This window comes from Solea solea, chromosome 8 (genome assembly GCF_958295425.1).
Source record: "Solea solea chromosome 8, fSolSol10.1, whole genome shotgun sequence".
Lineage (NCBI taxonomy): Eukaryota > Metazoa > Chordata > Actinopteri > Pleuronectiformes > Soleidae > Solea > Solea solea.
Window position 1 is genome coordinate 29,854,856 of NC_081141.1, and position 25,486 is coordinate 29,880,341.

Here is a 25,486-nt window from a genome sequence, read left to right on the forward strand (position 1 = left end):
TCTTTGATCAGTGATCAGCTGAGTGACGTCAGAGGTCACGTGTTTCTGTGTCCTCAGGTGATGACCTGATATCTGTGTGGACTTAATCTCTTCTTCTTCTGTCGGAAACGTGTTTCATCATCATCATCATCATCGTCGTCTTCATCACGATGTGTCCTCTGGTCTCGCGGATTGTCCTCGCGCTCCTGTGTGTGTGGACGTACCTGTGCCGTGGACAGTGCGCGCTCCTGAGGACAGACACGAGCTCTGAGCGGAGGACAGTGGACAAACATCACGAGGACACGCTGACGGAACACATGCAGCTGCTTTATGACAAATACACGCGCGCGGGCTTTTCCTTCAGAGACGGAAACACGGTCCGGAGCTTCAAAGCACACCGCGGTACGTGTGACACGCGCACACACACATACACGCACGCACATATATTTACATACACGCACGCACGCACACATAAACGATCACTCACACACACAGAGTTTCACAACTTTACTTTCACGTCGTCATCATCATCATCATCCTCTGTCCTGCTCACACAGGCACATCTGGTACTGTACCGCCCCCTGTGGTCCAGTGTGTGTACAGCACAGCATTTAAATTACATTACATTAATAAACACATATGTACATTTAATGTTAATCTGATTGAATGTTAATTTGAGTGTTAATCTGTTTAAATGTTAATCTGTTTAAAGGGGACATATTATGCAAAATCAACTTTTTTAATCATTTTAATACTTATATTTGGGACTCTGGAGGCCCTACCAGTCACCAAAGTGTGGAAAAAGAATACTCAGTCATGTTTTCATGGTCCCCCTTAGTGTAAGTATAGGCGATAAAACACACCATGTTGAATTCCCTGCGCTTATGACGGCAGCATGCACATTTCACCGCGAATGTTACCGCCCACCAGTAAGTTTACCTCGAGAGCTCCACCATAGCTCCACCCTTAGCTCCACCTTAGCTTCACCATAGCTCCACCTTAGCTCCACCTTGTCCCTGCGAGAGTGCAGGCGAGGGAGGAAGAGCGGTATTATGTCATCGCGGAGGGACAAGTGTGCTGTTGGTGGCTGCACAGTGGAGCACAGTGTTTTACACAAACTTCCAGCCTCAGAGGATTTGATATATGAAGCTAATGTGCTGGATAAAGTCAGCAAACGTGTGTTCGTGTGTTCGCACCACTTCACATCAGTGGTATTTAGTCAGCGACCGTCTTTCACCGACGTACAAACACACACATTTTTAAGAAAAGGTCAACTAGAGGTCAGCGGTGCTGTCCCTAAGTGTTTTTAACTGATTTACAGTTGGTCAGTGTTCGGCTCGATCCTTGTGTCGGACGTCTCTTCCTGTGACGACACTCTCGCTGCCATGTTGATATTGTCAGAGAACTAGTGGAGGGAGGAGGAGAGGAATGAGGGGAGGGAACAGGAGCTGAGCGAGTGAGCGCAGTAACAAGGACAAATCAGAAACACCCTGGAAGAAGTGGGCGTGTGTTTGCCTGTGTCTCATTGGCATGTAAAGGGAGCGTTCTTAAAGGGGCGGGTTTAGCAGGGTTATTGAACTGCTACGGTGCTTCATCCTTATGGTATTTTGACCAAAGCATAGCGTCACAGACATGTTCATTAGGACACCAGGGAACTATTTTAACTTGGAGAAATAGGGTATAATATGTCCCCTTTAAGTGTTAATCTGTTAAAGTGTTAATCTGAATGTTAATCTGTTTAAATGTTAATCTGAATGTTAATCTGTTTAAATGTTCATCTGAATGTTGATCTGTTTAAATGTTAATTTGAATGTTAATCTGTTTAAATGTTTATCTGATTGAATGTTAATCTGTTTAAATGTTAATCTGATTGAATGTTAATTTGATTGAATGTTAATCTGAATGTTCATCTGATTGAATGTTAATCTGTTTAAATGTTAATCTGATTGAATGTTAATTTGATTGAATGTTAATCTGTTTAAATGTTAATCTGTTTAAATGTTAATCTGATTAAATGTTAATCTGACTGAATGTTAATTTGATTGAATGTTAATCTGTTTAAATGTTAATCTGAATGTTAATCTGTTTAAATGTTAATCTGAATGTTAATCTGTTTAAATGTTAATTTGATTGAATGTTAATCTGTTTAAATGTTAATCTGATTGAATGTTAATCTGATTGAGTGTAATCAGATTATTCTTCTGTGTCTCAGGTTCCGTGGACAGGAAGCAGCTGCAGATCTTTAATCTCACGTCTCTCACTAAGTCTGAGGACGTCCTCTCAGCCACGCTTCATTTCTACGTCACAGATCTTCACAAGGCCACACGGGGGGGCTGCGGTCACCGCGGCCCGCGGGGACACAGCCACGTCCATGTGGTGATCTGGAGCTTCGGCTCCGTGGCCGACGAGCCGCGGACACTGGGACAGTTCCACGTGAACGTGTCCACGCCCCACAGAGGCGGGGTCTCGTGGCAGTGGAAGGACATCACGCGCGCGCTCACCGAGGCCAAACATCGCGGCGAGCTGCTGATCGGCATCGACGTGAAGAAGAAGCTGCCGTCGCGGCGCTCGCCGTACATCCTCGTCTACGCCAACGACTCATCCATTTCTGAGCCCGAGAGCGTGGTCGCCACTTTGCAGAGACACCGCGCAGTGGGCGGAGACTCCCTTGGCTCCGCCCCACACAGTTTCCTCAGACTGGGTGAGCGGAACCAGACGCGGCGCAGACGCTCGGTCGACGTTCTGCTCCCGCTACAAAACAACGAGCTTCCCGGACCCGAGTATCCGTACGAGACGGCGGGCTGGGACGAGTCCGGTCCTTACCGACCGCTCCAGAACAAACGGGGGCGGCGACCGCGGAAGAAGACGCGCAAGAATCAGCGGCACAAGGTTCCTCTGCTGCAGTTTGACGAGCACACGATTAACACGGCGAGAAAGAAGCAGTGGAACGAGCCGAGGAACTGCGCGCGCAGACACCTGAAGGTGGACTTCGCTGACATCGGCTGGAGCGAGTGGATTATCTCACCGGAGTCGTTTGAAGCCTTCTACTGCTCTGGATCCTGTCAGTTCCCCATGCCCAAGGTCAGAGGTCACATGACTTATCATGTGATGTCACATCAAGAAACAAGAAACACAAACGTCTATGTTTAATCTGGTTACTCTGGTTAGTCTGATTTCTCTGGTCAATCTGTTTAATCTGGTTAGTCTGGTTTAATCTGGTTTCTCTGGTTACTATGTTTAATCTGGTTACTATGTTTAATCTGGTTTCTCTGGTTAGTCTGATTTCTCTGGTTACTCTGGTTACTATGTTTAATCTGGTTACTATGTTTAATCTGGTTACTCTGGTTTCTCTGGTTACTATGTTTAATCTGGTTACTCTGGTTAATCTAGTTTCTCTGGTTACTATGTTTAATCTGGTTTCTCTGGTTAATCTAGTTTCTCTGGTTACTATGTTTTATCTGGTTTCTCTGGTTTCTCTGGTTACTCTGTTTAATCTGGTTACTATTGTTAATCTGGTTTCTCTGGTTACTATGTTTAATCTGGTTACTATGTTTAATCTGGTTACTCTGGTTTCTCTGGTTACTATGTTTAATCTGGTTACTCTGGTTAATCTAGTTTCTCTGGTTACTATGTTTAATCTGGTTTCTCTGGTTAATCTAGTTTCTCTGGTTACTATGTTTTATCTGGTTTCTCTGGTTTCTCTGGTTACTCTGTTTAATCTGGTTACTATTGTTAATCTGGTTTCTCTGGTTACTATGTTTAATCTGGTTACTCTCCTTCAGTGAAACATCTGATGATGTGTGTGAGTGAAAGTGCGGCTGTGAACGTTTCTCAAACAATAATCCTGCCTGAGGCTCCTCCCACTCTATGATGTTAACTCTGCCAGGTCAAAGCCACAGGTGCTCATTACAGGTCAGTGAGTGGGCGGAGCTCTGATCAGATGACACACACATCTGTGGGTTATAATCCACCTGCAGCTGCTGTGTGTATGTGTAATGTTGAATTGTGGATTCTTAATTGTTGCATGAATAATCTGTGGATGAATAATCTGTCTTGTGTGTGTTTTTTTGCCTCAGTCTCTGAAGCCGTCGAATCACGCCACCATCCAAAGCATCGTGCGAGCGGTGGGCGTGGTCCCCGGGATCCCTGAGCCGTGCTGCGTCCCGGAGACGATGTCCTCGCTGAGCATCCTCTTCTTCGACGAGGACAAGAACGTGGTATTGAAGGTTTATCCAAACATGACGGTGGATTCCTGCGCCTGCAGATAGTTTCACGTTTCCTTTAACTCCTCCTCCTGCTTCACATCACTGGGGTGGGCGGAGCCTGGTGTTAACGCTAAAGAGGATGCTGCTCACAGGTCATGTAACTTTTTCTCGTGGACGTTAAAGAGGAAGATTAAATATCCGTGATGTGATAAAAGCCACATTTCTGCGTTTATCATAAACTCTGAAGTGGGCGGGGCGTTAGGGTTGGGGGGTGTGGTTTGCTCACACTTGTGTATTTATGTCACTGTTGTTCACCATGACAGAACTTTATTGATTCTATTCAAATGTTAGAGAGAATATTTCACACTGATTATTTAAAACAGACGACATTATTAAAGTTTTAAAATGTGTGAGCGCCCCCTGCTGCTGACATCCTGGAATCTCACAAACAAACAGATTTGATCACATGATCACGTCTTTATCTCACTGTTACACACACACACACACTCACACTCAGCTGCTGGTCCTCTGCCGCCTCGTGTGGTCACTGATTTCCACTCTGGACTTTGGTGTAGGAGAGTGAGTGTGTGTGTGTGTGTGTGTGTGTGAGTCTCAGGCTGTCAGCAGCAGGGGGCGCTCACAGCTTAAAGCTTATTGTTTGTTTTTTTGTTTGTGATTTTTCAGTTTCTTTTTTACTTTGAAACTGACAATAGATTTTTTTTAAATATAGACGAATATTATTTAGAAAAAAATATTCTATCGTTTTTATAAAAAACATAAAGCAGATTCTTTGTTTAGCAGATTTTTTATTTTTATAATTAAAAGAACAAATATGATGAATAAATACCAAGTATTAGACGGATCAGACGTCACCTGATCAGGAAATGAAGTTTTCACAGGTTGGATGATGTTGGTTAAACTAGTTTTGCTAACTAGTGAGTTAGTGTAGATGGTTAGTGATGCTTCATTACTAATGCTAACTACCATTAAACACAACTAAGTTACTAGTTAACTCCTCCCTCATCATTAGTATGTTTGTATTTTCTACATAAATCATTGAAGTCACATGTCCACAGACACCAGCAGGGGGCAGCACTGTGTGTGTGTGTGTGTGTGTGTGTGTGTGTGAAGCTTCCAGTCTGCTAACTTTCTACATCCCAGTGGTGAGGGGGGCGTGCCTTCTGAGACCAAAGGTCAACGCGTCCAAACATCAAAACAAATGAAACGACTGTGGGCGGTGTTTTGTGTGATGACATCACACTGAAGTGCTTTGTGATTGGTGGATATTCTGAACTTTTTTATGCTACAAACACAAAAAAGTTTGATTTATTCTCAAATGTATTTTTTACTATTTTCATATTTCAGCGACATTTATTTTGTGTCGATAGATTAAAGCAGATTAAGTTTATATTTCTACACTTTTCTCTGTCATCATGGATGTTAGCGTTAGCAGCTGCAGTGTGGTGGCGCTGCAGTGTGGTGGCGCTGCAGCCTCCTCTGGTTTCAGTCAAATTCAGCAGGTTTTTGTAAAATAAGCTTCGTAAATATATTTGTATATGAAATGACTTTTAAGCATCTATTTATTTTCTGTATGTTACATATCCTGAGGAGGCGGGGCCTCAGACATTTGTCACTACTGATGTGAAGGTGTTTGAAGCCCTGCCCCCTCTCTGACCTCTGACCCTCCTCACAAAACATTCAAATAAATAAATAAAATTATACAAGACAACAAAGATGAAGGGTTTTTTGTTTTTAACAAAAGAGACAAAAATATCATTTTCTCTCATTTATATTAAAAATATATAAAATCATAGATTATGATTTTATTTTCACACAGAAAAGTAATTATTTACATTTTATATAAAGGTTCAGTGCATGTTTTTAATATGATTTCACTACACATCAGAATAAATATTCAGTCAAAAAGAAAGTATACATATAACTGTGTGTATATATAGAGAGAGACATACATATACTGTACACATGTATATATGTATGTATATATATATATACATGTATGTATATGTAAATATACACATATGTATATATATATATGATCGTCTCAGTCTTTAGTTTTGATTCTCTGACAGAAAACCTTGTTATGAGGTGACGATGCTAACCACCGCCCCACCGTGTGACCTTGGGTAAATTCAAGGTCTTTCTTCTGCTTCTTTTCAAACACGTGATCTTCTCTGTTCCAGTAACAATGTGACACTTAGAAGTCCACGTCCCAGCCCGAGAACTCGTCAGGAGGACTGTCTTCATCTGGAGCATAAGAGTCAAAGTACCTGTGGTCTGTAGGTCCAGAGACCTGAGGAGGACGAGAAGACCAGGACCCATCAGCTCAGTCCTCAGTGATTTACAACCTAAATCATTCATTTTCACTCATAATTCTCAATATTTGTCTGATGAAAACTGAGAAACTAAATCTAAACTCATTTAATCCCAGAATTTACAAGTTCTTGCACGTTCTCGTAAATTCTCATAAGTTCTCACACGTTGTCATAAGTTCTCGTATGTTCTCGTGTGTTCATGTAAATTCTCGTAACTTTCGTAAGTTCTCGTAAGTACTCGTAAATTCTTGTTAGTTGTTGCACGTTGTAATACGTGTTCTCGTATGTTCTTATAAGCACTTGTACGTTCTCGTACACTCTTGTGCGTTCTTGTACACTCTTGTATATTCTTGTAAGTTCTTGTATGTTCTCGTAAGTTCTCGTATGTTCTTGCAAGTTCTTGTAATTTCTCGTAAACTCTTGTACATTCTTGTATGTTCTTGTACGTTCTCATACGTTCTTGAACGTTCTTGTGTACATGTACGTTCTTGTACGTTCTCGTAAATCCTATAGTTCTTGTGCGTTCTCGTACACTCTTGTATATTCTTGTAAGTTCTCGTATGTTCTCATACGTTCTCGGAAGTTCTTGTACGTTCTCGTACACTCTTGTACATTCTGGTACACTCTTGTATATTCTTGTAAGTTCTTGTATGTTCTCGTATGTTCTTATACATTCTTATAAGCTCTTGTATGTTCTCGTATGTTGTCATACGTTCTCATAAATTCTCGTATGTTCTTGTACGTTCTCGAACGTTCTTGTGTACATGTACGTTCTTGTACGTTCTTGTACGTTCTCGTAAATCCTATAGTTCTTGTGCGTTCTCGTACACTCTTGTATATTCTTGTAAGTTCTCGTAGGTTCTCGTATGTTCTCATACGTTCTCGGAAGTTCTTGTACGTTCTCGTACACTCTTGTACATTCTGGTACACTCTTGTATATTCTTGTAAGTTCTTGTATGTTCTCGTATGTTCTTGTACATTCTTATAAGCTCTTGTATGTTCTCGTATGTTGTCATACGTTCTCATAAATTCTCGTATGTTCTTGTACGTTCTCGTACGTTCTTGAACGTTCTTGTGTACAAGTGCATTCTTGTACGTTCTTGTGCGTTCTCGTACACTATCGTATATTCTTGTAAGTACTCGTATGTTCTCGTAAGTTCTTGTACGTTCTCGTACACTCTCGTATATTCTTGTAAGTTCTTGTATGTTCTCGTATGTTCTTGTACGTTCTCATAAGCTCTTGTAGGTTCTCGTACTTCCTCGTAAGTTCTCGTATGTTCTCCTACGTTCTCGTAAGTTCTCATATGTTCTCGTACGTTCTCGTATGTTCTTGCACGTTCTCGTTAGCTCTCGTATGTTCTCATACGTTTTCGTAAGCTCTTGTTCACACTCACCTCTCTCTTCAGTGGAGATGATAACGTTCTCACCTTCAGTCCTTCCCAGTTAAAACCATTAAACCACCTTCATGAAGAACAGAAACATGTGATAAATTGACTCATCAGTTGTTCCTTCAGTCTTTTGGCTGCAGATAAACTTCCTGTTTGTTTCCTGTTCACGTAGAGCAGCAACATGTCTTACTGGAGTATTCCACTAGGGGGCACACCACAGAATTCAAGACATTTGAGAATATCAAAAATGTTTGGTGTGTATTTTGTACTTTATAAAACAAAGAAATCATTTAAACGGAATCATTTTATATTTTCTGACATTTTCTGAACCTAAAGTCTCATTGATGAATGATGACGTCATTATTATGAACGAATACCTGTGCTTCTTGATGTCTGTTATTCCATTTTTCAGGTTTCCCAGTCGCTCTGAGGGATTTGGTCTGTAAAGTTCAGCAGAGACAGTGACAACAGTCAAAGTTCAGGTCAATTCTAGGTGTTTTGATGTTTAAAGACTCAGTGAAGCTTCGTCTAAGGCTGGAAATGTGTCGAGTCATCGTCTCTGTAATCTGAGAATATTTGTTAGGAGTAGATTAACGTGATGAAACTGATTTTCCTTCTTTATTTCATAGATGATCGAATCACCTGCAGAGTTTTCGTATGAGGTCCTCTGGTCTCTTTGTGATCTTCCTGGGAAAGTCCATCTTCTCAATGCCCTTCAGGATGAAGGTGTAGGTCATCATCTGGTCAGTGCCACAGAACGGAGGACTGTGGGACGAGGACAGGATTCTATTATGTCCACAAACAAAGTGAAAGTGAAGAGTGAGCTGCTGCAGATGCACTGACCTGCCGGTCAGCAGCTCAAACACCAGGATGCCCAGAGACCAGAAGTCCACACTCAGGTTGTGGCCTTGGTTGAGGATGATCTCTGGAGCCACGTACTCTGGTGTCCCACAGAAGGTCCACGTCTTCTGTCCACATCTGATCTTCTTAGCGAAACCAAAGTCAACCTGAGGAAGAGGAGCTGATCAGTGGAAGAAACTTCAGAACTTCACCATGAAACAGAGGAATCACATGTTTTTTCTGGTCTCTGGTCTCACGTATGTCCACACTCACCAGTTTAATGTATCCGTCTGTGTCCAGCATCAGGTTCTCAGGCTTCAGGTCTCTGTAGAGAACTCCTTTACGATGAAGGTAATCAAACGCTTCAGTGACGCAGGCCACGCAGAATTTAGATGTGGATTCATCAAAGCTGCCCCTGAAAACACAACAGGTCCAGGTCCAGGTTTAGGTGCAGGTGTGAGCACAAGTCCAGGTCCAGGTCCAGGTGTGAGTTACCTGTCTCTGAGCAGACTCCAGATCTCTCCGCCCAGACACGCCTCCAGCAGCATGTACACATATTTATTGTCTTTAAACGTGCGATAGAGTCTGAAACAAACACAGATTATTTTACCTTTAGAGTCAATGATGTAAACATAACCATTACCCATAATCCTCTGCTCTGTGACATTTATTTAACGACTAACTTGACGACAAACGGTGAGCGAGCCTCAGCGAGGATCTTCCTCTCTGAGTGGACGTGTTCTTCTTGTCTGTTGTCCACCACATGTTTCTTCTTAATGACCTTCAGAGCAAAGGTCACGTCTTTGTCCTTCACCTTCACCTGAACATTCAAAACAACAACGTCACTTTAATGAGACCAATGGATGATTATAATCCTCTGTAGATTACATATAATACTCACCAGATTACTTCACCCTCACACTGAGATTAAGCAGCGGCTGTAAACTGGTTTATTTAGTGAGTAAATAATTGATTAGTTGATGGTTTAAACATTAGAGTTTGTGATCGTACCAGTTCCACACGTCCGAAACCTCCAACGCCGAGCGTAGCGACGGAGTCCAGCAGGTCGAAGGGTCGAGACGACGGGAACGCAGACACCAAGTCCTTCAGCTGGACCACGTCAGGAGACAGTGGCTGACTCTGGTGACGAGACAGCGACTTCCTGTGGACGGAGACACACGTGAGCAAAGCTTTGTTTTTAGGAACCAACGCCATGAGCGGACAAAATCACTGTTATTAAAAACTTGTGAGAACACAGAACGTGTTAGAGAGACTATAACAATGTGTCTGATATACTTTCTTATATCTTTATTATATATAGTGTATATACTGTATATATACTATGTATTTACATATATAGTATATATGTATATATATGCTATATATACATATATGTATATATAGTATATATACAGTATATATGTACATATACTATATGTATATATTGTTCTCCGGATGTTCTCTTGTTCTCATGAACGTTCTTTTGTTCTCTTGAACGTGCTCTTGTTCTCATGAACGTTTTCTTGTTCTCATAAATGTTCTCTTGTTCTCATAAACGTTCTCTTGTTCTCATGTTCTCTTGTTCTCTAGAACGTTCTCTTGTTCTCATGTTCTCATAAACGTTCTCTTGTTCTCATGTTAGTTCTCTTGTTCTCATAAACGTTCTCTTGTTCTCATGTTCTCTTGTTCTCAAGAATGTTCTCTTGTTCTCATGTTCTCATAAACGTTCTCTTGTTCTCATGTTAGTTCTCTTGTTCTCATGAACGTTCTCTTGTTCTCATGTTCTCTTGTTCTCAAGAACGTTCTCTTGTTCTTATGAACGTTCTCTTGTTCTCATGTTCTCTTGTTCTCAAGAACGTTCTCTTGTTCTCAAGAACGTTCTCTTGTTCTCATGTTCTCGTGAATGTTCTCTTGTTCTCATAAACGTTCTCTTGTTCTCATAAACGTTCTCTTGTTCTCATGTTCTCTTGTTCTCAAGAATGTTCTCTTGTTCTCATGAACGTTCTCTTGTTCTCATAAACGTTCTCTTGTTCTCAAGATAGTTCTCTTGTTCTCATGAACGTTCTCTTGTTCTCATGAACGTTCTCTTGTTCTCAAGAACGTTCTCTTGTTCTCATGAACGTTCTCTTGTTCTCATGTTCTCTTGTTCTCAAGAACGTTCTCTTGGTCTTATGTTCTCATGAACGTTCTCTTGTTCTCATGAACGTTCTCTTGTTCTCATAAACGTTCTCTTGTTGTTATGAACGTTCTCTTGTTCTCATGTTCTCTTGTTCGCAAGAACGTTCTCTTGTTCTCTTGTTCTCATAAACGTTCTATTGTTCTCATGTTCTCTTGTTCTCAAGAACGTTCTCTTGTTCTCATGTTCTCATGTTCTCATGAACGTTCTCTTGTTCTCATGTTCTCTTGTTCTCATGTTCTCTTGTTCTCATGTTCTCTTGTTCTCAAGAACGTTCTCTTGTTCTCATTAACGTTCTCTTGTTCTCATGTTCTCTTGTTCTCAAGAACGTTCTCTTGTTCTCATGTTCTCATGAACGTTCTCTTGTTCTCATGAACGTTCTCTTGTTCTCATGTTCTCTTGTTCTCAAGAACGTTCTCTTGTTCTCATGAACGTTCTCTTGTTCTCATGAACGTTTTCTTGTTCTCATGTTAGTTCTCTTGTTCTCATAAACGTTCTCTTGTTCTCATGTTCTCTTGTTCTCAAGAACGTTCTCTTGTTCTCATGTTCTCATAAACGTTCTCTTGTTCTCATGAACGTTCTCTTGTTCTCATGAACGTTCTCTTGTTCTCATGTTCTCTTGTTCTCAAGAACGTTCTCTTGTTCTTATGAACGTTCTCTTGTTCTCAAGAACGTTCTCTTGTTCTCAAGAACGTTCTCTTGTTCTCATGTTCTCGTGAATGTTCTCTTGTTCTCATAAACGTTCTCTTGTTCTCATAAACGTTCTCTTGTTCTCAAGAATGTTCTCTTGTTCTCATAAACGTTCTCTTGTTCTCAAGAACGTTCTCTTGTTCTCATGAACGTTCTCTTGTTCTCATGAACGTTCTCTTGTTCTCAAGAACGTTCTCTTGTTCTCATGAACGTTCTCTTGTTCTCATAAACGTTCTCTTGTTGTTATGAACGTTCTCTTGTTCTCATGTTCTCTTGTTCGCAAGAACGTTCTCTTGTTCTCATGTTCTCGTGAACGTCCTCTTGTTCTCATAAACGTTCTCTTGTTCTCATAAACGTTCTATTGTTCTCATGTTCTCTTGTTCTCATGTTCTCATGTTCTCATGAACGTTCTCTTGTTCTCATGTTCTCTTGTTCTCATGTTCTCTTGTTCTCATGTTCTCTTGTTCTCAAGAACGTTCTCTTGTTCTCATTAACGTTCTCTTGTTCTCATGTTCTCTTGTTCTCAAGAACGTTCTCTTGTTCTCATGTTCTCATGAACGTTCTCTTGTTCTCATGAACGTTCTCTTGTTCTCATGTTCTCTTGTTCTCAAGAACGTTCTCTTGTTCTCATGAACGTTCTCTTGTGTTCTGTGTTTACCTGCCGTGTCTCTTCTTGTCGTCGCGCTCCAGCGTTGCCACGTAACCTTGCAGGTATTTCTGCAGCTCGTGGAACGTTCCCACCGTCTGATCAAACGTCCTGAAAACAACAAAACACATTCAATAGCAGAACCACCGGACTGGACCAGACCAGACTGGACTGGACTGAACTGGACTGGACCGGAGTCATAACCAAAAACAGCAGCTCTGTCTCCTGCAGAAGAACTCACTCTCTGTCGATGACCAGACACTCGACGTTCTCGTCTGCCACGATGTTCGCTGACCTGACGTCGTCACTAAAACACACACACACACACACACACACACACACGCGCACACACACACGGATGATGGTTGATAGTTATGAATGTTGATTATTGATCAGAATCAATGATCAGTACCTGATCAGAGCTTTCTCTCCAAAATAATCTCCTCTCTGCAGCGTGTTTATGGTCTGTGGCGCCGTGTGGGCGTCGCTCGTCTGTGTCACCTTCACCTGAACAACAACACGTGATCACGTGACCTCAGAATGAAGCAGCAGCTCTGAACATGAACAACAGCGGCCTTGTGTGTCTCGATCAGGTATCACACTCTTCCTCCATGACATCATCGATGTGTGTGTGTGTGTGTTCACCTTTCCCTGAGCGATAATGAAGAAGGTGCTGCCTTCCTCGCCCTCACGAATCACGTACTCTCCTTTATTGTAGTACTCCTGTAACCGGGGGGGGGTTATTAGAGGTCAGGACTGCAGCATGGACCCTCTCGCTCTGTGACCGGCGCCCCCTGCAGGAGCAGAGCTGGAGGTCACAGGTCGAGTTAATCACACTAGAAACACTAGGCAGCAGAGGACCAGCAGCTAAAATCACTGCACACACGCGCACACACACATTTAATGCTGAGGCTCAGAGACAGAACTCACCACCTCCAGACAGTCCACCATCTTACTGAGCTTCTCCTCAGGAAGGTTCTCCAGCAGAGGAACACTGTGAGAACACACACACACACACACACACACACACACACACACTGTGACTGTGCGCCACCTGCAGGTGGAGCAAATAAAGCTGAGCTGGCTGAGCAATAATTCAATAATGTGACACCTATCAGACTGCAAAATAATGAGCTGTTCTAAACATCCACCAACGGACTGACTGCCAAATAGTGAGATGTTCTCTGGTGGTACGGTGACGTCGAGAAACTTTAAATACTTTTAAAACCTTATTAATGATCGATAATCAATAATAAAGTCAAGCTGCAGATCAGCGGCTACAATCTGATGCTAACCTTCGTAAGAAGTTGCGATGCTGTTCTTGACGCGTCTCTGCCGTCCTCCTCATAATGTTCTGAAACGCCTCACGATCCAACGCCCACGTCCCGACTTTACTCACCGCTGAAGGAAAAAATAACAACAATAACACGTTCATCGGAAAAGAAGAGGAGGTGCTAAACATTTAAGAAATGTAACCCTTTAAAAAAGAAATTTAACCCTTTAATAAAAAAGTAATTCAACCCTTTAAAAACGAAATTTAACCCTTTAAAAAAAGAAACGTAACCCTTTTAAGGTTAGGTTGAGGTTAGGATTAGGATTAGGATTAGGATTAGGCCAGTAGTAATTGTGGTTAAATCTCCAGGAAATGAATGTAAGTCAATGCAATGTCCCCTTGTGTGTGTGTGGGAGAGAGTGAGTGGTTTACAGACTTCAGTGTTATACTGAGGTGACAACACTTGGACATTATGTATATAATGTGGGCGTGGTTACCTCGTACGGACGCCGTGCATGTGCAGTTGTACAGAATGGCTAACTCTCCAAACGTGGTCCAGACTGTGATCGATGTCAGACGTTTATTGTGTTGAAACACGTCCAACTTTCCATCTGCAAACATGAAACCAGGACAATCAATACTCTGTGTTTTAGGACACAGACCGACAGAGAGAGAGACAGAGAGAGAGAGAGACAGACCGACAGAGAGACAGTTTAAACAGGTGTAAACAGGTGTAAACAGGTGTAAACAGGGTGAACTGAGTGTGAACACGATGGTGGTAGCGGTGAACGTACCTGCCAGGATGAACAGGTGGTTTCCCGGTTCCCCCTGCGTGATGACGTACTCCCCCTGCTGGTAGGAGCGCTCGTACATGCACTCCACCATGTCTCTGAGCTGCTGCAGCTCCAGTCTCTTCAGGTACTGGTTCCTGTTGAGGGCTTCGGTGAGCAGCTTCTTCACACTGTCACACACACACACACACACACACTCACATGTAATATTATATATTATAGAGATCTTTAATCTTTCTCTCACCACGTTTCACCTCGCGTCCTTTGGTACGCGCGTCTTCTCAAAGGAGAACTTGGGCAGCGTGCTGGAGTCGTAGGTTCTGGACGTGGGTTCTGCCGACACGCCGGCTTTGGCTCCTTTTCTCCTGTTGGCGCCGACGCTGAACTTGAGGCTTTTCCCGCCGACGCCGGCTTTGACGGACGGAGGTCGTGAGGTCAGAGAGGCGGAGACTTCACTCTGACTCTTTAGCGCCTCCTGCAGTTTATTGAGCTGGTTGCTCTTGCTTTGCAGCTCCTCGCTCAGCTCGCTCAGAGCTCGTGTCTGATTGGCCAACGTCTCCCTCAGGTTTCTGACCTGCTGGTCTTTGGCTAGAAGCTCCTCCTCCTTCCTCTTGACCTCAAGCTCCAGCTCGTCCACTCGTGACCTCAGAACGTCAAGGCCGCCGGGATCTTTGAGGGCGGAGCCGTTAGAGGCGTCGGTTTGTTCGTAACACTTTGATTTCATTGACCCGTTCCCCATGACGTCACCTGAAGGTCTGCTCAGGTGATGGAGGACAAGAAAGAGGAAGAGGAGGAAGAAGAAGCTGAGGTTTCAGACAAAGAGCTGACGCTGTGCAGAGAAGAAAGCTGAGAACAGATGATCACAAAGATTGTCCTCCATTTATAATTCAGGAGACAGGAAGTGTCACGTTACACTTCCTGTCTGTTTCCATGACGACGCTGCAAATACTCATAATATACTCGTCATATTAAATATGTTATGTTAAATATTTCCCTGACCCTGAACTTAGACCAAATATAAATGAAAAGTGTGTGTGTGTGTGTGTGTGTGTGTGTGTGTGTGTGGAGAAAAAAAAGGCAAAAAACAATCGTATCTATTGTTGGACTGACTTCCCACTCACACACACACACACACACACACACACTCTCTATCTCTCTCTCACACACACACACACACACACACTCTCTCTATCTCTCTCTCTCACACACACACACACACACACTCTCTCTCTCTCTCTCTCACACACACACACACACACACACACACAGGACTCATTCATGGTGAGGACAGAGTGAATGTCGGACTCTTCTCATGTTTCACACAAACACGTGTTATTGTATTTTATGATGTTTTTAATCACAAGAATCTCAATGCAATTATTTCATATTTTAATTTTCACTATTTATTTATTCATGTGTTCATCAGCTACACACTTGTAATTATGATGAAGATGACGTACCTGCAACATAACGCAGCACCTCCTCCTCCTCTTCCTCCTCTTTCTTCTTCAGCAGGAAAATAAATGCAAAAATGTTCACTGATCCAAGATTCTTTAAACACGATTTAACAAACAAAAAATCTATTTACACACAATGAAGAAGAGGAGAGGTCTGTCTGCTGTGATATCATCCTTCCTCTATTTGTTTCTCTCTCTCTCTCTCTCTCTCTCTCTCTCTCTCTCTCTCTCTCTCTCTCTCTAGTGTGTGCAGTGTGATTGACAGCTTCAGTTGTTTTGTTTCCACAGAAAAACATTTCGAAATGCTGACTCATGTTTAATCATAAACACATTATCACCCTCAGTTTAAATGTAATTCAACGTTTCAATGTTTCATCTCCTTCAACATAGGAACTTTAGTACGTCGTCCAAAATGAGACAAAAAAGTCACAGATTAGTATGTTGTCCAATTTTTGACAAAAAAGTCACAGTATAGTATGTTGTCCACAATTTGACAAAAAGGTCCTAGTATAGTATGTTGTCCAAAATTTGACAAAAAGGTCATAGTATAGTACGTCGTCCAAATTTTGACAAAAAAGTCATAGTATAGTATGTCGTCCAAAATGAGATAAAAAAGTCAGAGTTTAGTATTTCGTCCAAAACGAGACAACAAGGTCATAGTATAGTACGTCGTCCAAAATGAGATAAAAAAAGTCATAGTATAGTATGTCGTCCAAAATGAGATAAAAAAGTCATAGTTTAGTATTTCGTCCGAAATGAGACAAAAAAGTCATAGTTTAGTATGTCGTCCAAAATGAGACGAAGAGGTCACAGTATAATATGTCGTCCAAAATTTGACAAAAAGGTCATAGTATAGTACGTCGTCCAAAATTTGACAAAAAGGTCATACTTTAGTATATTGTACAAAATTTGAAAAAAAAAGTCCTACTTTAGTATGTCGTTCAAAGTTTGACAAAAAAGTCATAGTATAGTATGTCATACAAAAATTGACAACAAAGTCATAATTTAGTATGTCGTCCAAAATGAGACACAAAGTCATAGTATAGTATGTCGTCCAAAATGAGACAATAAAAGTCATAGTATAGTACGTCGTCTAAAATGAGACAAAATGTCATAGTATAGTATGTCGTCCAAAATGAGACAAAAAAGTCATAGTTTAGTATGTCGTCCAAAATTAGACAAAAAGTCTTGGTATAGTATGTCGTCCAAAATGAGAAAAAAAAGTCATAGTTTAGTATGTCATCCAAAATTTGACAAAAAAAGTCATAGTATAGTATGTCGTCCAGAATTTGACAAAAACGTAATAGTATAGTATGTCATACAAAAATTGACAAAAAAGTCATAATTTAGTATGTCGTCCAAAATGAGACAAAAAAGTCATAGTTTAGTATGTCGTCCAAAATTAGACAAAAAGTCTTGGTATAGTATGTCGTCCAAAATGAGACAAAAAAGGTCATAGTATAGTATTTCGTCCAAAATTTGATAAATAAGTCATAGTATAGTACGCCGTCCAAGATTTGACAAAAAGGTCATAGTATAGCATGTCGGCCAAATTTTGACAAAAAAGTCATAGTATAGAATGTCGTCCAAAATGAGACAAAAAAGTCATAGTATAGTATGTCGTCAAAATGAGACAAAAAAGGTCATAGTATAGTATTTCGTCCAAAATTTGATAAATAAGTCATAGTATAGTATGTCGTCCTAAATTTGACAAAAACGTCATAGTATAGCATGTCGCCCAAAATTTGACAAAAAGGTCATAATATAGTATTTCGTCCAAAATTTGATAAATAAGTCATAGTATAGCATGTCGGCCAAATTTTGACAAAAAAGTCATAGTATAGTACGTCGTCCAAAATGAGACAAAAAAGTCATAGTATAGTATTTCGTCCAAAATTTGATAAATAAGTCATAGTACAGTATGTCGTCCTAAATTTGACAAAAACGTCATAGTATAGTACGTCGTCCAAAATGAGACAAAAAAGTCATAGTTAAGTATGTCGTCCAAAATTTGACAAAAAAGTCATAGTATAGAATGTCGTCCAAAATGAGACAAAAAAGTCATAGTATAGTATGTCGTCCAAAATTTGACAAAAAAGTCATAGTATAGTATGTCGTCAAAATGAGACAAAAAAGGTCATAGTATAGTATTTCGTCCAAAATTTGATAAATAAGTCATAGTATAGTATGTCGTCCTAAATTTGACAAAAAAGTCATAGTATAGTATGTCGTCAAAATGAGACAAAAAAGGTCATAGTATAGTATTTCGTCCAAAATTTGATAAATAAGTCATAGTATAGTATGTCGTCCTAAATTTGACAAAAAGGTCATAGTATAGAATGTCGTCCAAAATGAGACAAAAAAGTCATAGTATAGTATGTCGTCCAAAATGAGACAAAAAAGTCATAGTATAGTATGTCGTCCAAAATGAGACAAAAATGTCATAGTATAGTATGTCGTCCAAAATTTGACAAAAAAGTCATAGTATACCAGTTCTCATAAAGAAGAAGACATTTTCAATCCAACATCCAAAATGAAGATTGAAAGGAGACAAAAGTCTCTCACCTGTCAGGAATTGTTGGCGTGGTGGATTTTTTTCACAATCATAAGGTTGTGGTGTCCACTAGGTGGCAGCATCATTTCCACACCTGTGTGATTGTGTGTCAGACTCTACAAAAGGATGGATTGTAAACTAATGTTCATTTAGGGAATTGAACCAACAACCTTGCAGACTCCACAGGCTTATGGTCAGGAACAAATCCACCATGCCACCAAATCCTGGTGACTACAGGACTTTTGGTCTCCTTTTTTCACTTTGGATGTTGAACTTTAAGTTGTTTTGTTGTGTAGAAGAATTGGACCCATGACATTAGAAGTGCACAGCAGTGTTCTTGTCCACTGAGCATCTGCTCCTACACCTTGACAGGCTTTCTTACAACTTTTGACTGTTTTCTATCAATCTTGAACTCAAAAAGTTCACTTCATCATAGGATTTGAACTCACAACCTCAGAAACACAAGTCTTACTCTTACAGCAGTAGCTACTGTGACTGGGCTGCTTCAAACCTCTTTCTTGTTATTTTTAACTTCTGTTTTTGGTCTAAAGTTTTACAAGTTTGTGAACTTCACTTCATTGCAAGATTAGAACTTTTAACCTCAGAGATACAAGTCATCTTCTGGTTGACTGAGATACTCGTCCTGCTCTTACTCTGAATTTCTTAATTCATGTGATCCTCTGCCCCAGCGCAGAAGATGGTCCAGTGGACAAGGACGTCGCATCACGACTCACGACATCATGGGTTCAAATCCCACTGGAGGTATGTGTCTGTGTGTGTATATATATATGTGTGTGTGTGTGTGTGTGTGTGTCTATCTGGGTGTTTCAAAAACAATAAAAGCAAACCAAAAACCACACTAAAACTTTGCGTCAGTCCAATTTCAACTTCATCAACGACTACTCTGCGATAACGGGAGCAAAGAGCTAGGCTTGAAAAAGCCTCAGAGGTGCTAGCTGGCAATTTCTGTCGCCAGATGGGAGCAAAGAAAATATATGTATATATTTTTACATATATAATATGTAAAATACTATAGTGTATATATATATATATTTATATGTGTACATATATATGTGTGTACATATATATACATACGTATATATATATATATACATACGTATATATATATATATATATACATACGTATATATATATATACATACGTATATATACGTATATATATATACGTATATATATATGTATGTATATATACACATAAGTGTATATATAAAGTAATCTAAACTGTTAAACCATGAATCCAGTTTTTTTTCACCAGTAGCCCCGCCCTCTCGTGGCATCATTGAGGAATCACGTGACATAAAAGATCACTGCACTGAGTGAAGATGTGTCACTCTGTCTCTGTTTCTAAACAAGAGAAACAAAGAAAAGTCAAAGCAAATCAAATAAAAACAATAATCTTCATAAATATCAATGACGTACTGATTGTTTTTAATGATTTAATGATTTGTGTAATTTCTTCTTTAAATCATCTCTAAAAACAAACACAGTGGCTGCTCTCACTCCAAACACGAGCTTTGTACACAACAGGAAGCGGGCAGCTGTTTCCGGTTCCGCCGTCACTCAGCTGATCCTCTGCTGTTTGTAAACACAGTGGTCCTCCCTGTGTCGTTCGCGGGTCTGTGGGTCCGCGGGTTCGAGCTCGAAGTGTTTTCCTGCCTCCTCCTCGTCCACGATGATGGAAGGTCGCGAGGATAGTGACGTCATAGAGCAGCAGGTGGAGGACAACACGGAGAAAAGCTCGCGCAGCCTCGCAGGATCCTCCCCCTCCGTCAGTCCGGCAGGCGGGGGGCGGGGCCCCTGTAGCTCCTCCCACAGACTGTTGAACTACAGTGACGCGCTCCTCTCTATCATCGCGACGGTCATGGTGAGTTCACAGCTGAAGCCACGCCCCCTCTCCCACCTGTCTCCCAGTCACGTGACGTCACCTGTTTGTCTTTTCAGATTTTACCTGTGGCTCACACAAAGATGGAGGATGACGAGGTAACGAGAGGACGTCTCTCTCTGTTCATAATAAAGTTATCACACTTACCAGATTTAAAAATATAAAAATTTAAAAATTATTATTTTTCTTTTGTTGTTTTTTCAGCAGTTACGACAAAGTTTTCAGCTTCTGTTAACAACAAAAATCGCAGTTTATTTAATGACGTTTCTCATCGTGACTGTGGCCTGGGCCGCCCACATCAGGTCATTCACTCACTCACACACACACACACACACTCTCACTCACTCACACACACACACACACACACACACACTCACTCACACACACACACACACACACACACACACTCTCACTCACTCAGTCATTAATCACTTTCTTGTGTCTCAGGTTGTTTCAGGTCATCGTTCACATCGACGATTGTCTCGCTTTACTCAACCTCGTAAGTTGTGATGTCAGCACTTCAATAACTTTAGTAACTTAAATAACTTTAATAACTTTAGTAACTTAAATAACTTTAGTAACTTAAATAATTGTAGTAACTTTAATAACTTTAAAAACTAAGAAAGAAAGTAAACCCTGACAATGAAAGTGTTTGTTTGTTTTCAGGCTTGTATGATGATCATCACCTTCCTGCCATATACAGTGAGTCACATGATGATGATGATGATGGTGATGATGATGATGACGATGATGAAGATCTCTCTCTCTCTCTCTCTCTCTCAGTTTTCTTTAATGGCCTCTTTCCCTGACAACGGTGTGGGGCTCCTCCTCTTCTGTGGTTCAGTGATGATCATTGGACTCATTCAGGTGAAACACACACAAACACACACAGTGATTGTGTTGTGTGTCTGTTGTGTTGTCAGGAATGGTGTTGTGTGTCTGTTGTGTAGTCAGGGATGGTGTTGTGTGTCTGTTGTGTAGTCAGGGATGGCGCTGTGTGTCTGTTGTGTAGTCAGTGATGGTGTTGCGTGTCTGTTGTGTAGTCAGGGATGGTGTTGCGTGTCGGTTGTGTAGTCAGGGATGGTGTTGTGTGTCTGTTGTGTAGTTAGGGATGGTGTTGTGTGTCTGTTGTGTAGTCAGGGATGGTGTTGTGTGTCGGTTGTGTAGTCAGGGATGGTGTTGTGTGTCTGTTGTGTAGTCAGGGATCGTGTTGTACGCCTTCAGTCGTCCGGTTCTGCTCAGCGATCAAATCCAGATGTCGGAGAATCGAAGCTTCTACAAACATCACATCCTTAAAGTCATCATGAGAGTTCCCATCATGTGCTTCTTCGCCAGCGTCATCTCCTTCGTCTTCTTCCAGCTGGTTTGTCTCCTCCTCCTCCTGTTCTTCTTCGTCTTGGTCTTCTTCGTCTTCTTCACTTGTTCAAACTTGTTGTTTTCAGTCGTACGCGTTGTTGGCCGTCGTCGTCTTCTTGCCGTACATCTCTCAGGGAGTGAAGTGGTGTCGCAGCAAAGCCATCGGTGAGTTCAGTCACTGATGATGATGATGATGATGATGATGATGATGATGATGATGAGGATTAATCATTAAGCGTGTTGTGTCCAGGTCACGTGGACGAGTCTCCGGACACCATGTTGTTCTCCCGCTTCCTGCCCAGTGAAGCTCTGAGTAAAGAGCGCGTGGAGGCGTTCAGCGACGGCGTTTACGCCATCGTGGCGACGCTGCTCATCCTCGACATCTGGTCAACGTCTTTCTTTGTTTTCTGGAACATTCATGAGGTTAAAATAAGAAAGTTGATCAAATCATTTGGATGATGTTTCATTTGTTTCAGTGAGGACAACGTTCCAGACCCGACGACGGTGAAGAAGACGTTTGGCGGGAGTCTTGTCGCCGCCCTGCAGGTCTACGGTCCACAATATCTCGCCTACTTCGGTTCCTTCGCCACCGTTGGCCTCCTGTGGTTCGTCCACCACTCGCTCTTCCTCCATGTCACCAGGACGACGCGTCTCATGGGTTTGATGAACACGTTCTCGCTGGCGTTTGTTGGAGGTTTGCCGTTAGCCTACCAGCTAACTCACGAGTTCCCGCGTAACTCGCGTAACGAACTGGAAGCCGTTCAGATCAGCTGCGTGATCGTGTTCTTCGCTGGGATTTTTCAGCTCAGCATCTTCGTGGTGGCTCTGTTCAGTCAGCAGGAGACGCTTCATCCTCACGTGAGACACGGCGGCCGCGAGCACGTCTTCATGCTCGCTAAGTTAGCGCTGTATCCGTGCGTTGCTTTGACGACGTTTGTCCTCACATGTTTTCTCACGAAATTCAGCGCCTCCATCTTCCACCTCATGGAGGTCACGGTTCCTCTGGCCTTCCTCGTCCTGAGGCTGTCGGTGCGTCTCGGACTCGCCGCCCTACGTCACGTCTTCTGTCCCGAGGCACTCGGCCCACAGTCTGTCCTCGAGGACGCGGTCGAGGACAACGTGCCGTTTAACACTTGTGATTTAATGTCAAATCCTTAACGTCCACGTTGTCGTCACCTAGCAACAGTAAACCAGCTAATGCTAGGCTAATGCTACTTTTGATTTGCAACAATCATCGCATTTTACTTAAGCAACAAAGTTTCACACCTTTGACCTGAAGGGGGCGACACAGAGTCACTGTTTTCACCGTTAGCAACGTTCAGGAAGTAAAACGTTTGATGATGAACAGAGAGGAAGTGACAACACTACGAAATAAAACAGGAAGAAGGACACAATGAGGACAGTCTCCTCTCTGACCTTTGACCTCTGTCTGTGGTTGAGTTGACCCGTGGAGCACTTTGAACTTTAGACATTTATGTCATTTAACTTTGCACTATTTTCAAGAATATAATGTTAGATGAGTCACAGTTACTGTGTGTGTGTTAACTGGTAACTCAGTCCGTTAACTCTTAACTAAGTCTGTTAACTCTTAACTGAGTCTGTTAACTGGTAACTAAGTCTGTTAACTGGTAACTCAGTCCGTTAACTCTTAACTAAGTCTGTTAACTCTTAACTGAGTCTGTTAACTGGTAACTCAGTCTGTTAACTAGTAACTCAGTCTGTTAACTCTTAACTGAGTCTGTTAATTGTTAACTATGTCTGTTAACTGGTAACTAAGTATGTTAATTGTTAACTGGTAACTAAGTCTGTTAATTGTTAACTAAGTCTGTTAACTGTTTCTGTTCATAATTGGATGACATTTGTTTTGATGACATCATCATTGACTGTAATAAAAGTCAGAATGTTCCTTTAACGTTTTCATTGTTGTTGAAAAAGTTGAAGCACAAACGTAAAGAAAAACGTTTTATTCACCTCTTAACGTAAACAACTTCTGTTTCCCCAAACACATGACATTGCTTCCTGTCTATGGTTTTAAATATGATCCAAAAAAACATTAAAACACATTTACTCCTCAAACCAAAACAAAATATACACAAAGCAGCAGGTTTTTCAAAATAAAAGATAAATTACTATTATCATTATTAATAAAGTAACGACTTAATGAAGCTCAGCTTCTGTCGTTGTTCATCTTTAATCTGGAAATTTAAACATGAACTGTTTTTACTTTGAAATTTTCATCAAACATTTGAATTGAAATCATTTACAGAAAAAAAAAGATTAAAACCATGACGATGTAAACGTTTTAAATGAGATTATTGATTCCTGTGACAGTCTGTGTCGTCATGACAATGACCAGGTTCATCCTGTTCACGGAGTGTGTGTGTGTGTGTGTGTGTAGAGGGGATGATGTCACAGGAAGTAGGCGGAGACATTTTTCACAGACGGAATCATTCAGGAACTTTGGTAAACATTCAGAGAACCTCGTGACCCCGGCTCGTCAGTTAAGTCATTAACATGATTTCTTTTACCTGCATCAGAAGAAGATATTGCTAACAAACCTGTGTGTGTGTGTGTGTGTGTGTGTGTGTGTGAATACAGTACAGCTGTATATGACTGCGCGCACGTGTGTGTGTGTGTGTTCACATCATACACACACAGAAATCATACAGTTCATGTGTTGTTGTTGTCGTGAACACGTTGACGTCACATTGTAAACTACATTCATAGTGAATAAACAGTGAGTTAAGCCCCGCCCCCTGCAGCTCACTGGAAGCACGGCCTCTTAAAGGAACAGTTCAACATTTGTTTTCCTTTGATCTGAAAACATTAAATAAAACATGAAAAAGTGATTTAAAACTTTTAAAATGTCCAGTCCTGGTCCAGGTCCTGGTCTAGGTTCTATGACCTCTATGACCTCAAAGTGTGAGAGGAGACGCTTTCAGCCCAAAGTAAAACAAACGCTCACACATGCACATGGAAATAGGTCTTATTATGGGATGTTGGCCTAATAAACAAAAATATGATTTGAAGCAGGAAGACGAGAACATGTGATCTCATCATGACCTCATCTGGTCATAAATGTTGAACTGTTCCTTTAAATCTTCAGACAATAAGCAGCAGCTTGTTCATGCTGATGTTTCTTCTCATCAGAGTCTTTTAAATCTAGATCTATATTTATATGAATATCTATATTTATATTTCTCTATGTACAGTACGCAAGCAGAGTGTTTCCATGACGACGCTCTGACGTCTCAACTACAAAGCTGTGAAATAGCTTAACTTCATCAAAGACACAAAAAATAAACACCAGTGTCCAACACAAGTGTCCTCTGTGTCCAACACAAGTGTCCTCTGTGTCCAACACCAGTGTCCTCAATGTCCTATAGTGTGTGACACTGAAGTGTCCTAAATGTCCTATAGTGTGTGACACTGAAGTGTCCTAAATGTCCTATAGTGTGAAGTGTCCTACAGTCGATGCTGGTAAAAGCTTACGATATAAAGAGTCAGTGCAACATTGTTCTCAAGGTAACTGCTCGTCCATCATCAAAGAGACAGAGACAGACAGAGACAGACAGAGACAGAGAGACAGACAGACAGAGTGTGCTTTAAGGTCAGTTTGTGTCAGAAGACGTTTCATCTTTAGTGTCAGATTCTACAAACTGAACATTGTTTACAGTCAGAGAGGATGAATGTGATGAAGAGGATGAAGAGGATGAAGAGGATGAAGACAGTTTATGTCTCAGTCCATGTGGGTTTTTTTATATGTCAGGTTTAGTCCTCTCACACACACACTCACACAGTCAGTTCCTGGTTCAGTCAGCAGGGGGCAGCAGTCCTCTCTCTCTCAGTTGGTTGTGCAGAGTGTGGAAGATACTGAGCTGTTGTTCAGGCTGAA

General features: G+C 41.4%; 4 protein-coding genes across 6 annotated transcripts in view; 2 read left to right on the top strand and 2 right to left on the bottom strand.

The window, feature by feature from the left end:
- Positions 1 to 110: 110 nt before the first annotated feature.
- On the top strand, positions 111 to 5,773 carry bmp3 (bone morphogenetic protein 3; the record flags this gene model as incomplete). The annotated part of the gene is made up of 3 exons (XM_058635916.1): positions 111 to 381; positions 2,192 to 3,060; positions 4,056 to 5,773. Coding segments are annotated over 3 exons (1,332 nt in total), but the record flags the coding sequence as incomplete, so codon positions are not given.
- Positions 5,747 to 15,935, bottom strand: prkg2 (protein kinase cGMP-dependent 2). Of its 2 annotated transcripts, XM_058636379.1 has the most exons (19): positions 15,782 to 15,935; positions 14,576 to 15,076; positions 14,325 to 14,491; positions 14,028 to 14,141; positions 13,553 to 13,658; positions 13,188 to 13,251; positions 12,903 to 12,980; positions 12,670 to 12,764; positions 12,499 to 12,564; positions 12,270 to 12,368; positions 9,757 to 9,907; positions 9,429 to 9,565; positions 9,241 to 9,330; positions 9,019 to 9,160; positions 8,749 to 8,912; positions 8,548 to 8,670; positions 8,283 to 8,345; positions 7,912 to 7,978; positions 5,747 to 6,495 (listed from the first exon to the last, which is right to left on the bottom strand). In XM_058636379.1, exons 2-19 carry the CDS (start codon positions 15,058 to 15,060, stop codon positions 6,400 to 6,402), a joined length of 2,307 nt encoding a protein of 768 aa, XP_058492362.1. In that variant the 5' UTR covers positions 15,061 to 15,076; positions 15,782 to 15,935; the 3' UTR covers positions 5,747 to 6,399. The 2 variants fall into 2 exon arrangements, with proteins under 2 accessions (XP_058492362.1, XP_058492360.1); XM_058636377.1 differs by lacking the exon at positions 15,782 to 15,935 and having other exon boundaries at positions 14,576 to 15,179.
- A 3,948-nt stretch (positions 15,936 to 19,883) lies between these two features.
- tmem175 (transmembrane protein 175) lies at positions 19,884 to 23,507 on the top strand. Of its 2 annotated transcripts, none has more exons than XM_058635957.1 (10): positions 19,884 to 20,217; positions 20,295 to 20,333; positions 20,440 to 20,537; positions 20,683 to 20,734; positions 20,902 to 20,937; positions 21,019 to 21,102; positions 21,434 to 21,598; positions 21,678 to 21,756; positions 21,842 to 21,977; positions 22,068 to 23,507. In XM_058635957.1, the coding sequence occupies exons 1-10, from the start codon at positions 20,026 to 20,028 to the stop codon at positions 22,747 to 22,749; spliced, it is 1,563 nt and encodes a 520-aa protein (XP_058491940.1). In that variant the 5' UTR covers positions 19,884 to 20,025; the 3' UTR covers positions 22,750 to 23,507. The 2 variants fall into 2 exon arrangements, with proteins under 2 accessions (XP_058491940.1, XP_058491941.1); XM_058635958.1 differs by having other exon boundaries at positions 20,443 to 20,537.
- A 33-nt stretch (positions 23,508 to 23,540) lies between these two features.
- The window catches only part of cds1 (CDP-diacylglycerol synthase (phosphatidate cytidylyltransferase) 1), a 12,351-nt gene continuing 10,405 nt past the window's right edge, over positions 23,541 to 25,486 (bottom strand). Inside the window, exon 13 of the mRNA XM_058635959.1 lies at positions 23,541 to 25,486. This exon is cut by the window's right edge and continues 41 nt beyond it. Coding sequence (XP_058491942.1) covers positions 25,404 to 25,486 — 83 coding nt within the window. The 3' untranslated portion in view covers positions 23,541 to 25,403.

Excerpts from the sequence above, each read along its gene's own strand:
- prkg2 (XM_058636379.1), bottom strand. The coding sequence starts at position 15,060 with ATGGGGAACGGGTCAATGAAATCAAAGTGTTACGAACAAACCGACGCC. Across the intron at positions 14,142-14,324 it reads CCACCTGTTCATCCTGGCAG|ATGGAAAGTTGGACGTGTTT; the intron begins GTACGTTCACCG and ends TCATGTTTGCAG. Across the intron at positions 12,369-12,498 it reads TGTCTGGTCATCGACAGAGA|GACGTTTGATCAGACGGTGG; the intron begins GTGAGTTCTTCT and ends TGTTGTTTTCAG.
- tmem175 (XM_058635957.1), top strand. The coding sequence starts at position 20,026 with ATGATGGAAGGTCGCGAGGATAGTGACGTCATAGAGCAGCAGGTGGAG. Across the intron at positions 21,103-21,433 it reads TGATCATTGGACTCATTCAG|TCAGGGATCGTGTTGTACGC; the intron begins GTGAAACACACA and ends TCTGTTGTGTAG. Across the intron at positions 21,599-21,677 it reads CCTTCGTCTTCTTCCAGCTG|TCGTACGCGTTGTTGGCCGT; the intron begins GTTTGTCTCCTC and ends TGTTGTTTTCAG.